General features: G+C 39.0%; 1 protein-coding gene across 3 annotated transcripts in view; it reads left to right on the forward strand.

Annotated features, from left to right (window-relative positions):
* Window positions 1-7992: 7992 nt before the first annotated feature.
* Window positions 7993-14393, forward strand: part of SENP2 (SUMO specific peptidase 2) — a 28972-nt gene continuing 22571 nt past the window's right edge. The window contains exons 1-4 of one of the 3 annotated variants that reach the window (XM_074329028.1): window positions 7993-8298; window positions 9847-9902; window positions 13375-13508; window positions 13963-13995. In XM_074329028.1, the coding sequence (XP_074185129.1) occupies window positions 13983-13995 (13 nt within the window). In that variant the 5' untranslated portion in view covers window positions 7993-8298; window positions 9847-9902; window positions 13375-13508; window positions 13963-13982. Of the gene's footprint in view, window positions 8299-9846; window positions 9903-13374; window positions 13509-13928; window positions 13996-14393 lie in introns of all 3 variants that reach the window. The other 2 variants (XM_019735839.2, XM_074329025.1) reach the window with 2 other exon arrangements.

The following is a 14393-nucleotide window of genomic DNA, read 5'->3' on the forward strand; positions in this document are numbered from 1 at the left end:
ACTAATTTGAAAACAACCGCCCTCTGGAACAAATGGAGAATTGTTTCACATTCTGTTAGGAACCAGTTATAGAATGCATTGCTTCCTGTTGGATCCGTGTATTTGCCTGATAAATATTTGTTGAGCTTGTATCAGTTTTAGTACCACGCCAAGTATTTATCCAGACAGAGCCAATGTACATTTTCCTGGAAACCAGCCAATTATAGGAATAAAAATCATTTCCGTGAGGAGGCTTTGGGTTACTATTAATGCTTTTCCCGCTGGTGGGCACAAAAGGTCCCCCAACTTCCTAGCTGTATGGTCCCTTCTACTTCCAGCATTCAAAACGGCACAAGAATCAGTGGGAGGACCCAATCCCTCTTTTTCGGGTTAATGAGAAATATCAAATATAAAAAACCCAAAGCATTCCAAAGAATGGGGGAAGGGGAGAAGAAGGGAGGACAGACTAGAAAATGGCTGTGACTATAAGAGATAGCCCAAGAAATCTTTGAAAGGTGGGTTAGTTCTGTCTCTTGATTGTGGTGGTGATTATAGGAATCCACACGTGTGATAAGATTGCGTAGACACACAGACACAAACACGTACACACACAAGCATGTAAAACTGGTAAAATCTAAATAAGGTCTGTGGATTGTACTAATATCAATTTTCTGGTTTTGATAGTTCATTCTAGTTATGTAAGATGGTATTAGGTTGGTGCAAAAGTAATTGCAGTTTAAAAGAAATTGCAGTTCAAAAACTGCAAAAACCACAATTACTTTTGCACCAACCTAACACAAAGTGGGGCGGGGTTGAGGATACATGGGACATCCCTGAACTATTTTTGCAACTTCCTGTGAACCCATATTTATTTACAAGTAAAAGTTTTTAAAAATTCCAAAAGATGGGCCAACTCATAACTATTTGAATATCAACATTTAGTCAAATGTATTCTGAGGAAAACCATTTCCTCATTTCTTATCAGATAGTCAAAAGTGAATAATGGTCAATTTTCTCACTACTATGACCCTGATAAATGATCACAGCTCAAGAATATCACAATTTTCCTCATTTCCACTCTTGTATTGTGTACTGGTTTTTTGTTTTTGTTTTTGTTTTTAAACCTAGGAATCACTTGCTACAGAGAGCAGGGTAGAAACAAGTGGGCAAGCTTCCAAATGCATGGACAGGAAAAACAGGTATGGAAGTGTAATGAAACTGAGAGGAGGTGGCTTTATAACTCTCATTGACTTCAACAGTCAGGAAAGGTGACCTAGGAGGTCTGACAATTAAGTTTGCGAACTCGCCACTGTGTGTTTACATTGGTGGCACTGCACAAACAGTTCAGTAAGGTTTCATAATTTTGGGACTCATATATCAGTGTCTCACAACTGTGTTCATGTTGATGTGTGGCGGTGTCTTGCTGAGTGGCGTTCATTATTGTTGTTGTGTGTTTTTTGTGCCGTTGCGAGAATGTCTGAGCTTGAATTAGAGCAATGAAGAAACATTCAATTTCTTGTTAAACCTGGCAAGAGTGGAACTGAAATCAGGGACGTGTTAGTCCAAGTTTATGGAGATAATGCCATGAAGAAAACAGCATTGTACAAATGGATGAAACATTTTTCTAAGGGGAGAGAACACGTCACCGATGAAGAGAGGTCAGAGCAGACAGTAACAAGCAGAATTGATGAAAACATTGCAAAAATTTGTTGAATTGTGCATCAAAATTGTCGGCTGACTATGAGAAACATAGCAGACCAAGTAAACATTGATTGAGAAAGTCAGGAAAATCTTAACTGAAAATCTTGGCATGAGAAAGGTGTGTGCAAAAATGATCCCGAAGGAGTTCACCAATGAACAAGAGCAAAGGAGAGTCAAAGTTTGCCAAGATCTTTTTGAGAGGCAAGAGGATGTTTTGGGCTGTGTTATCACTGTTGATGAAACATGAGTGTACTAATACATGAAACAAAGCGTCAAAGTGCACAATGGAAGTCAGCCAATTCTCCAAGATCAAGAAAGTTCTGTCAGTCCAAATCAAGAGTCAAAATGATGTGGCTAACTTTTTTTGATATCAGAGGGATTATTTATTATGAATTTGTACCAACTGGATAACAGTTAACCAAATTTAATATTTGGAAGTGTTGAAAAGGCTGCGTGAAAAAGTTAGATGAAAACAACCTGAACTTTTCGTCAACAATTCATGGCTCTTGCATCATGACAATGCACCAGCTCACATGGCACTGTCTGTGAGGGAGTTTTTAGCCAGTAAACAAATAACTATATAGGAAAACCCTCTCTACTCACCTGATCTGGCCCCCAGTGATTTCTTTCTTTATCCGCAGATTAAGGAAATTTGAAAAGAAAACATTTTGATGACATTGAGGACATCAAGGGTAATACGATGACAGCTCTGATGGCCATTCCACAAAAAGAGTTCCAAAACTGCTTTGAAGGGTGGACTAGGTGCTGGCGTCGGTGCATAGCTTCCCAGAAGAAGTACTTCAAAGGTGACCGTAGCGATATTCAGCAATGAGGTATATAGCACTTTTTCTAGGATAAGTTTGCAAACTTAATTGTCAGACCATGATGTCCCCTCCCACCCAGGTGTAGGGCTCCAAGCTGGTGTATGATTCACTATAACATCCTTCTGTCTTCTTATCCACATCAGTGACCCTGCCACCTCTCACCACATTTGGAAATTTAAGTCTGTTTCCTTGACTCATATTTCGCACGGAGATTGGGGTAACTTTCCTCAAATCCATATACTTGTTTTATTTCTTCATTCTGTCATTTATTGAACATTTCTTGAGCTTCCGTTTTAAAAAATAATGACAAAATAGGAGATGGCTCCTTCCCTCAAGGACACAGACACATTAATGATAATAATAATAATACTGACATTGAGATATGGATACACATTCTATAGGAGAACTGAGACGGAAGCAGGAAGATGCTGGGATTCCCAGAGAGAGAACCCATTGGAAAAATTTCACATAGGAGGTGAATTTGGATCTGGGATCCAAAGACTAAGTAGGAGTTTTCGAGGTGAAGGTAGAGGAAAAGCATTCTAGGCAGAAGGAACAAACTTGGTGGCATAAAAAAAGTGTGAATTGAGAATTTGGTGTGTTTGAATAGGGAAATGATAAAGTAATTTGAAAACAGGCTGTAAAGAACTTTGTATGTCATGCTTAGGATATTGGATTTTATCTTTAAGGCAGCGGGAACCTAGCTTTTTTCTTGTTCACTTATTTATATGTTAATATATTACTATTATATAATAATATAAATAAACATAATAAATGATATTTAATATAATATGTAATAAATAATATAAACATATATAAGATAACATACTTATGTAAATTTTTTAACAGTATTATATGAATAATTTTTTTAGGTATTTTTTTACAAAACAAGAAGGAAAACATCTGCATACCACTTTTTGGGCCTAGGAAGTATTTTTCATGGAATAGAGCTACTTTGTTTCATGAACCATAACTTCCTTACAAACATTGTATCAAACAAAATCAATGGAAGTCCAGTGCTTTCAGTAACGGTTTTCAGGGGTGCTGCACAGAACATTTCAAGGAGAGATTACTCTATCAAGGCCTGTATGCACACTGGCAAGAGAGAAGCAAAGTGCTTTTACTTACTAAAAGTTCTAAAAATAAAATCAACAAAAATTTCAGGGCAATGTCTAGTATTTAATGTCCATCGGTATGGACTATTTTAGATTTATTTGGATCTCAAGTCATTGTTTCAAAACGTTGTTATTAGAATGAAATTTGTTTTTACTTTTACTTAGTTGGTTTCCTAAGCCTTGGTCATGAGAATTCTGCACCTTCATTAGACAACTCTTTCCTGGAGCATGCACACAGAGTTGTCTGTGCGAGGAGCAAATCTATGGACAAATCCACCCCTATAATTTGGAAAGTCTATCGTTGTGACTTCTGCCTTGGCCTCCCATTTGGAACCATTGTGAACCACTTGAGGGTGAAGGGGACCAAAAGTTTTGCCTTTTGGGATATTGATTTTTAATCTGCTTATTAAGAAATGACTCAGAAAAAAGAAAAAAAGAAATGACTCAGAAAGAAACTCTGACTCTCCACCCTTTCCTGCCTAAGAGATTCAGAGGGAAAGACCTACTCCAGTGAGGCAGTCATAGGATGTTCCCCTTAGCAGCCTAATTTAAATTGAGTGTGCTGGATAGAAGGGTGTAAAACAGGGGTTGTTTACTAGATTACCCCATCTCATTGTTTCTGGGTTGCCTACCAAACATTTACCTGCCTTGCATGTTCCACTCTTCCTCAACTTCCTGTGACTCACGCATTCTCACTTCTGAAATCTCAGACCCTACTCACTCCTTTTACCCTTTGTCCAAAATGACATATATACCTAATCTCACTTCACTGTCTTTGGAATTTGAATGCTTCTGTGAATTCCCCATGTATGTGTATAAAAATTTAATTTTCTCCTGTTAATCTGTCTCTGGTTATTTATTAGCCCAGCTAGAAAAATTTAGAAGGTGGGAGGGAAAGTACTATTTTTTCAGCCCCTACAAGGGGTTCCTGCTGTCTAAATCAGCAGGGTCTTTCTCACCTGGTGGCGTCCTTCTCTTCTGGTTGCACCTCATTGTTGGCTGGTCCCCAAGATACCTGCCTCTCTCTTCATAGTTCTCCCTAGGGCTATCCAAAGTAAATTTTAGGGTCGCCCCATATGTAAGTCAGACCACTCCCCAAACCCTCTAGAATTTGGTGAAAATCACCCCAGTCAATTTTAGTGATTCAGTAAGAGAAACCAGAAATTTAATTTATAAATTTACTTTTCTTACTGAATAAGAACAACAATATAAATTTGCCTTCCTTAACAACAATAAAAGGCAACAAAACAACAAGAAGGACAGAAAAAGAGAAATCACTCTGAAAATAGCACAGAAGGGGGACTGTGTAAAAAAGGAGGTAACTATTGCAGTGATGTGGGAAATAACCAGGCCCTGAATGACAGCATTCCTTTGGCTTTGGAGAAGGGAAGGAAGGGAGCAGGTCTGTGGGAAATGTAGGATGCAGAACTGGCAAGTTAAATGATTTATTAGATATGAGAGGTAAGGAGGGGGAAGGAAACATGAAGAACTTAGCTATGCTGGGCCTGCACATACGTAAGCACATTTCATCAGCCCATAGATCTGAGAGGCAGGTTTGATTAACTCTATTTTACAGATTAGGAAACTAGTTTAGGTAGGGTCTGGTGCTATTATTTCTCCTCATGAGGCAGGCCAAGCCATTTGTAGTCAATGTGAGCACATTTTATAATAAAATCTAGGACAAGAAAAACTGCACTTGCTTTTGGATAATAAGGCCAAGGTTATTATTAGATTGAATAAGATCAAAGTTATGTTATTAGGAGGACACATTTTTCTTGAGTAGCAAAGAAGTTGGTCTCCAGAAGAAAACGAATCTTCAGGGTGGTGAATGATGTTAGATTTTTAGGTATGTTAAGATGAATCCAACAACATCTCACTTGTGGCCTCCTTCCCACTTCCATCAAATGGCCCAGAACTCTATTCAGGGGTCAGCCAAAACAAAGTTGAAAGGAAATCTTTTAACACTCTGAGGAAAATGGTAAAGTGAAAACTTGTAAGACTAAAGAATGGATTGGAGAGCTGGGTCTTCATTGTTCTGTGGAGGGGAGGTACCAATTAGAGGAAGAGGGGCTGGACCGTGGAAAGGCTTAAAGGAGAGGATCTAACCTAGAGATAGACAGACATCTTTTCAGAAAACTGGGGCAACCATTTAAGATACCTACTGAAAACTTAAGCGATGAGCTTGTGGCCCTGTGGTGGTACAAGGATGCAACTTATCCAAACCAGGGGCAGAAATATCAATGTCCTTGTTACTCCATTTGGCTTTGGGATTCAACTCTGGCCCCCAGTGGAGTTTCTGGGTCCGGGAATGGCTGTGGCAGTGGTGGGGTTAAGGATAATCCCACTTTTTGCAATGGATGGGCAGTGCCTTATGCCTCTACTGTGGACGACAGGACAGCGAAGGCATCAATGGGCAGACAGGTCCCAGGCAGGAGCGACCGTAAGGCTGAGTCCCCTTCTATTCTCCATTTCAGAGGTCAACTGGAGACAGTAGGACGACACAAAAGGAGTGCACGTATTCAGGGGGGTGGGGGTGGTGGCTGACACACTCATGAGTTACTATGTGCTGATGAGGCCCAGGTATTCAGACTGAGGTCTGTAATTCCAAAGCCCTCCCACTTTTAATGGCGGGTGATTGACATTTCAGTATTGGGTATGTGCAGGTGCTATAGCTGAGGTAGGAAAAGAAAAAAATAAAACATGTGGTGTCGTAGTAGAGTACTTTGAGACTTGATGCTAATATTTCTTAAATCTTGGTGGTAAGAACCTGGGAGTTGATATTCTATAGCAGCTTGCAGTTTTATGATTTATTTTTTGAATGGAGACTGCTTTTTTGTTTTGAGGACTCTTTTCCCAATACTTGAGTGATGTTCTTCGTTTGGCAAAAGCAAGGACCAGTTCTCATAATGGAATGGACAGTTGGGACACAGCAGAATTGCTCTGCATAATAATATCATTGTTAGTCTTAGATTAACAGAATCACCTGAAATGGGTTGGGTTAGAGGTGGAGGGGGATTCTTTTGTTGAGAAGAGTGGAGAGATGACCTGGGGTGGGGGAGACAGGGAAGCGTCCTTTTGGGAAGCAATGGGCTATAGATGCTGTACTTAAAATAGCCACTTCTAAATCTTATTTGAGGCTTTGCAATTCCCCTATTACAGTATTCCCAAACTTCCTATAACATCCTGGTGTTGGCTGTGTTTTGGGGAATTAAGAGAGGGGCTATGTCCACATTTAGGATTTGGTTCCACCTTCCGAGGAACTGCCTGCCCCCACACCCACACCCGAAGCCAGAGTGGTGGTAGCCATAGCTGGCGGTTCTGGAGCTCTAGGGATGGCTTGCAGCAGAATTCCGGAACACTGCAGTACTGGACAGTGCCTATGTTGAAGTTTAAGCAAATCTGGAAGTCTGGCCTTAATTTAATCATAAGTAAGGATCAAGTGCAGTCAAGGATGGATTTGTGGGGCATGAAAATCTTTGAATATTCCTAGAATTGTTTGGGAGTGGGACTGGATTTTCTATCACTAAGTAGGGTAGGACTTTTTCTGTTGGTAATCAACCAGAAATGTGACTTCTTGATACCAGAAATGTGACAAAGGTGTCTGTGGCTTACTTGTACCTACTAGTCTCCCCCTGGGCTGGTAACACTCCCTGCCAGCCCACGGGGAGACTAGTAGGTAGTAGTAAGCCACAGGTACCTTTTCATTGTTAAGCTTCTGTAAAGCCATCCTGGAGTGCTGCCCTTCCCTTCCCTCAGCGTGTGGGTTTCCTTTCTCGGGCTCCTACTGCACTTTGTACACACCTTTATCACAGCAGCCAGTTATCTCGTAATTTGTCTCTTTCAGTAGATCTTAAGGAGAGGGATTGGCGCGGGTTCTCAGATCCCGGTTCAAATTCCAGCTATGGCACTAGCTAGCTTAGTGACATTAAGCAAATAACGTAATCGCTCTATGCCTCGATTTCCTTATTTATTAAAAATGGGATAAAACTCCATTGCTTGCGGTTGGGAGAAACGAAGGTGACAATGCATGTCAAGTGCAAGGCAGAAGCAAAATAAAGGGCTCCTCGTATAGTAAACATTTGTTAATTAACCTAACTTACCTTTACTTTGTGTACTCAAACATTTACTGTATTTCAGTCCCGGGGCGCTCCCTCCCAGGTGGAGAAGCTTCACGTGCAGCCTGTGGGCCTTGTCCCGCGGGCCGGCTCAGGATTGGGTCCGCCGAAGAGAAAACCCCGCCCATAGCCCTTTCGCTCTCGTCCAGGATTGGGCCACTACCGTCCTGCCGGCATTCTGGTTGCTAGGTTCGGAAGTGGGGGGCGTGTTAAGCTGCGCGTGCGCAGGTTGAGGAGGAAGGTGCTTTCCGGTCGGGTAGGAGGAGGTGACGTCAAGAGCGGTGGCAGGCGGGAGCCTCCGGTAGCCCTGGGGACGTTGTATCTGTGGGCCTTCAGATCGCGTCACAAGTCGGCGACTGAGCCTTGGCTGTGGTGGCTGAGGCGGCGAAGGCGGCAGCGGCGGCGACAGCTCTGGGGTTTGTGTCTCGGGGTGTGTCGGCCGCCGCTGCTGCTTGGGCCTGGTATGTACAAATGGCTGGTTAGGATCCTCGGCACCATTTTTCGCTTCTGTGACCGGCCGGTGCCCCCTGCCCGGGCCCCCCTGAAGAGGCGGCGCTCGAACAGGTGAGAGGAGAGGGGGCTGAGTGCGGGCCTTGGGCCCCCTCCCCCACCCCGGGCTCGGCCGCGATGGCGCTGAGCCAGCCAGGCAGGCCCCGCTCGGCCGAAACGCGTCACTGGGCCGAGGCGGCAGGGGTGCGGGTCGCGGGTTGCCTGGTGACGTAGTCGCTTCCTCCACCCTGTGTGGATGCGGCTCTTCAGGATGGAAAGAGCTAGTTGCCTTCGGAGCGGCCGGTGATGGTTAGGATCTTGGATATTCTTGTCCGAGTCCACGCTGTTTCCTGTCATCAAGTGGGTATCATTTGTTGCCGCTCTTAGATTGCAACCTGAAAATGTGTTTCGGCTCACTGTTTACAAAGCACCCTCCCAAGTGTCATCTGTGGGCAATGAGTGCAGTTGAGATTGATATCTTGCCCAAAGCCGTTTTGACTGCAAGTACTGTTCTCTTAGCACCGAAACAGCAGCTGTCTTGTTCTGAAACAGCTGTCAAACTGTGTGTGTGTGTGTGTGTGTGTGTGTGTTGGGAGAGAGGGAGGGAGAGTGGTTCTGTGCTTTAGAATTAGGGTATGAGGAAAAAAAGAGGTACCTCATTCTTTTATAAAGAGCACTAGTCTGTACTCTAAAATTCGGTTAAAATTTGGGGGAAACTAAAAGCTCTTCTTGCTTAGCATATACCCATTGGCTTGTCCCATTTCATAGTGAGTACCCCCTTGCCTAGAATTAATCTAGAGAGTAAAATATCATACCAATTTTATACACCTCCCAACTTTTAGTGATCAAGTGTTAATTTCATTTTTTTACTAAACCTCACGATCAGGGAAAGGTGGGTGTTTGCAGTTTGAGAGAATAAGATCATTAATACACGGGTATGAGAATGCAGGTCATTGATGAAATTGACTGTTGGCTAAATTCCATTATGTGGATCATTTGAGAACATATTGTAAAGTGCCTAGAATGATGCTTAATACTATAGATGAGAAGAGTAGTCGTTTATTCTACCCTGTGGGCCTGGTGCAAAGGTTGCTGTATGATCGGCACTTGGTACATATTTACTGAATAAAGGAATGTTAATTTTTTCCGCCCTGTTCTCTTTTTGCTACAAATCCCTGCTAGTCAGGGAGACAGTGGTTTGGAGGTAAAAAAAAAAAAAAATCCTCTTCTTTAGCATACATCATTGATCTAAAAACAACTCCTCAATGTGAGCCATTTGTCAGTCAAAATGAAGCCAGGAGTTATTGTTGGGATGTTCAAAATAATGAACTCAGTGGTATTCTCCTGGGATTTATTCTGTTCACTTTTTTTGGTAAATATCATCAGTCATAATCATCTTTAGAAAGGTGATTAGTGGTGTACCATGACCCTTTAACATTGTTGAAGTATAGGTCCAATAACTTGCTGAATTTTCAAATTCTTTATTACCACTGTAATATAGTTTCCATGTGAAAAAAATGCAGTTAAATATAACAGCTTTTCTGGTTAAATGTTAAGGCTTCTTGTACGCGTATATATGCATGTATATATATATATATATTATTTTTTTTCTTTTTTTTTTAGCACTGTGTTTTCTACAGTGGACACTGATGAGATACCAGCCAAAAGACCAAGACTAGGTATTGAATATTAATTTTAAAAATTCATTTTTCTTTTTAGTAGGAAAAGTATATGCCTGAATAAAATTTAAAAGATAAAAAGTATATGCAATGAAAAGTTTTTCCTGTCCATTTTCTACTCAGTTATCTTTTCTGGAGGTGACCATTGTTACCAGGGAATTAAGTATCTCTAAAGATAGATAAGCCTGTATGTAGAACATACATTTTAAAATTCTTAATCTTCCTCTAAAGAAAAGGTGCTTTTTAAATTTGAGGAGAAGACATTGTAAAAACTACTTCAAACTGAGTCATCTAGTCAGACTGCTGAATGAACCAATCTAATGTGTTGCCTCAGATTGTTTACTTCCCTATAATCTGAAGGGCTAGACATAGCTTGGTAGAAGAGAATCAAATTAGATTAAAGGGAAAAGGAATACAATGGAATACTATAATAATATTTTCTTTCTCAGAAATGCATGTGAATTTAGATTTACCTCTAGAAGTGGTCATTAAGAGTGGGCAAATCTGTATTAAGATTTCATTTAAATCCAATGAGTACTTACTGAGTGTCTCTTATTGCTAAGTAGTGTCTTGGGTTCTACAGGAAATACAAAAATGAGTAAGACAAGGTCTCTGTATTTTTAAGGACCTTATAATTGTAGGGGTATATGATAATATAGTGGGGGATAAAAGACAAGCACATAAATAATACCAATATCAGTGAGGATATAAAAATGAAATAAGAAAAGTCGTAACAAAATACTGTCCAATTTTCAGCTAGTTAAGAGTCTCAGTGAATATTTGATGAAGGAGCTAGTATGTAAGACGGGTCTTGAAGGATGAATAGGATGTCAACAGAGAACAATAGGAAGGAAAAGCTTTCTAGGTAGAGGGAATAGTATTGGAAAATTATGCAAGTCAGGAAATAATGAACAGAACTCAGGAAAAAAGCTGGCAAAAGAGAGGTCAGATTATGGAGGATTTTGAATGTCAGGAATATCCAAATTCATTAGGACAGTATTTTCCAAAGTACAGGATAGATACCAGACAGGAAATAATTTTAGGAGATACAATGTTCATAGCATTATGTAACATTTGAATTGTTATATACTAAAAAAGTTGTATCCTTTTCAGTTATTTTAAGCAGAAAATCTTGATTGAATGCTAGTATGTCTTCAATACTGATTTAATACAGTTGACCCTTGAACAATACGGGGTTAGGGGTGCTGATCCCCCCCAGCCCTAAGTTGAAAATCTGAGTATAACTTTTGACTCCCCCCAAATGTAAGCTTACTAATAAATAATTGATGAACACATATTTTGTATGTTATATATATTATATACTGTATTTTTACAATATAGTAAGCTAGAGAAAATAAAATGTTAAGAAAATCATAAGGAAGAGAAAATACAGTATGTATTGAAAAAAAACAAACCCATGTATAAGTGGACTCGCACAGTTCAAACCCATGTTATTCAGGGGCCAAACTACATGTTAATCGTTCCGTTTTTAATAGGCACAGTTAGAACCTAATATCATTGTGTTTTCATTTCTTTATAAGGCAAATAATGTTGCTTTACATTCATAGTAGCAATATAAAATTACCTTTCAAATACATTTGTTTAGCAAAACGTGAGTCTGTTTTAAAGAAAAATATAAATAAATAGCTATATGTGGTAAAAAAATATATATATAATAATAATAACCAAAAAACTTTCACAGTGGAATTATAGAAAGTTCCTGAAATAATTCTGGCAGTTATACATTTTTATGGATTTGTATGTTAAGGATCTCTCCCTCTGTGATTTCCATGAGATATGTAGTATGAATGGAAACTATAAAAGGGGACCTAAGCCAAAGGTGAAGCAGTGGATAGCAGAGGTAATCATTCCTGCAGAGTTGGGAAAGGTCTATAGCAGTGCTGTCCAATAGAACTCTCTACCATGATGGCTACTGAGCACTTGAAATGGGGTTAATGCAACTGAGGAACTGAATTTAATTAAATTTAGGTAACTTACATGTGTCTACTGGCTACTATATCGGACAGTACAGCTCAATTGGTTGCTTTTGAGAAAAACAAAAACAAAAAAAACAGGAAGGGTAAAAGAAAAGAAGGAGGCTCTTAGAATTGCAAACTTATGATCTTATAGATGAAAGATTTTAAGAGATCTTAGTCTAGTCCCAGGAAAATAGGGTGGTCCTATTCCCATTTTACAGATGAGGCAGACTATTTTTTTTTTTAAGTCAATGAGATCTTTTGACATAATCTTTGGCATTCCCAGATTTTGACAAAATTTGTAGTAAAATAAATATAGTACTTTTTAGTGTCTACTACTTAACTATGTTAAGAGTGCCTCTTTTCCTCTGGGTTTGGATGACAGTCTGTGAGTTAAGCACCAATCCCCAAAGCTCTTTTCTTCTTCTTACAGCTCAACATTATTAGAGGAATAACACAGAATTCTTTCTAATTCCTAAAATGAGAAACAGGTCATTTGCAAATTTTGGTTCTTCTAACTATTCTCTAGTTACAAATTACTTCGAATTGGATTCTGCTTTACCCAGCTATCACATCCTCCCTGTTGATTAAGTTATTGCCCTATCTTTCCGGAAAGTATTTTATAGCATATATATTCTGGAGTGCTTCTTGATTAAAATAACCTGAAATTTTAATTTCAGGTTATTTTTCTCCAAAGCAGAATGTGGCTAGGGTGATGATCTCTTTCTCTCAAACTAGTGCTTTGGAATATCCTTAATTAGGAAATAGAAAAGAAATTGTAAAAAACAAATCAGCAGTGCAGGAAGCGAGAAAAAGAAGGTAGTGATGAAAAGAGGAAGTTGGGAAAACACTGAAATCTCCCCCTCCCTTTTGTTTGTTTACTTACCTTATTTTGTAATCTTTATTTTTGGTTGCACAGAGGGGTAAGTCTGAGATCTTCCAATACATCTTTTCCAGTATAGAGGGATAGCATTGTTTCATCATGGATGTTAAGAATTACATATCTTATACTTCACTAATTTCCACCCTGGGGGTAAACAAGATAAAATAGCACTTAGTAAGTAGTTGTTTAGGACAACTGTATTGTTATCTGCCCTGGAAGTAATGATAAGTGTTTCCTGTAGGGTTCTGCCATGCCTAGTGAAGTTATGCCCCTGTCTCTCTGACATAGATTTCTTTTTCTATATGCGGGAGGGCTCATTGCTTGAAAGCTGTTGTTCAGGACTTTTTTTGTGAGTATCAGTATGATTTGCTAAAGTGATGGTTACATGTTTTTGTAGCATCCTGATATTTGAATAAAAAAACAAAAACCACACTGCTGGAATTCCAGCTATTCAGGTAGAGAAATTATTTCTACTGATACCTTTTTATCTCAATGGTTGAAAATAGGACTTCTAATAAAAATTGAGAGGGCTTTTCTAAGATACAATCTTATTTTTTTGCTAGTTTATTACTCCATATTTATATGTATATGTAATCTATCTTACTGTTTCTAGATTGCTTTATTCACCAAGTGAAAAACAGTCTCTACAATGCTGCCAGCTTATTTGGATTCCCATTCCAGCTGACCACAAAGCCCATGGTAACTTCTGCCTGTAATGGAACACGGAATGTGGCCCCTTCAGGAGAGGTCAGTGGGGATAGGGCTCCTTAGGACTACTGATTTCTGTGCTTAATCATTAAAATTAAATTTTAGAAATATTCTCTCATTTTAGGAATTAATGTGTAGAATGACTTCTTTCCAGAAATGTTCATGTCTTTATTAGCCTTGATATATAGGCCAAAAAATTAAAAGTTAAGAAATTACACATCTAAAAAGTATTTAAGAAGAGCCTAATTACTGATAATAAGTATGTGAGAAGACTCTGGAATTTTTATTTTTTACATCATTTTGTGAGTCTTTACAAATTATACCTTTGGTCTTATTGATGATATCTCTTCTGTGAGCTAGCTAAGTAATCACCAGTAGAGTGATTTTTTTTTTCATATTAGAAACTTATTTTAATTTTAAAATTTAGATACTACAGAGGTGATTCTATTTGATTTTAAGGTATTTTCGAACTCTTCATCTTGTGAACTGACAGGTTCTGGATCCTGGAACAACATGCTGAAACTGGGTGAGGTGGTCAAAAATATTTCTGCTTCCCCCTACCTCCTTCTGCCTCTTTTTTTCTGAGTTTTGCGAATATGAAAGGAAAACACTGATTTGGGTTGCGATGAGAACACAGACATATTCTCTCTGCCATTCTAAAAAGCAAACAGTTACCTTTAGAATTGTATTTGAATTTACTGTTGTGTTTTTTATTTGTATTATCAGTGTCCTTAATGTGACTTAGATCAAGTTTCATTCATTTAAAAAAAAAAATCCCGAGAGCTTACTCTGTGCTAGGCACTGTGCTAAATGAATCAGGAATAACAAAATAAAATCTTTAATAACAAAACAAATAAAATCTTTAGTAATAAAATAATTAAACCTTTAATAACAAAATAAAACAAATAAAATAATAACAAAATA

The sequence above is a fragment of the Rhinolophus sinicus genome, linkage group LG01 (assembly GCF_036562045.2).
Source record: "Rhinolophus sinicus isolate RSC01 linkage group LG01, ASM3656204v1, whole genome shotgun sequence".
In the NCBI taxonomy this organism is placed as follows: domain Eukaryota; kingdom Metazoa; phylum Chordata; class Mammalia; order Chiroptera; family Rhinolophidae; genus Rhinolophus; species Rhinolophus sinicus.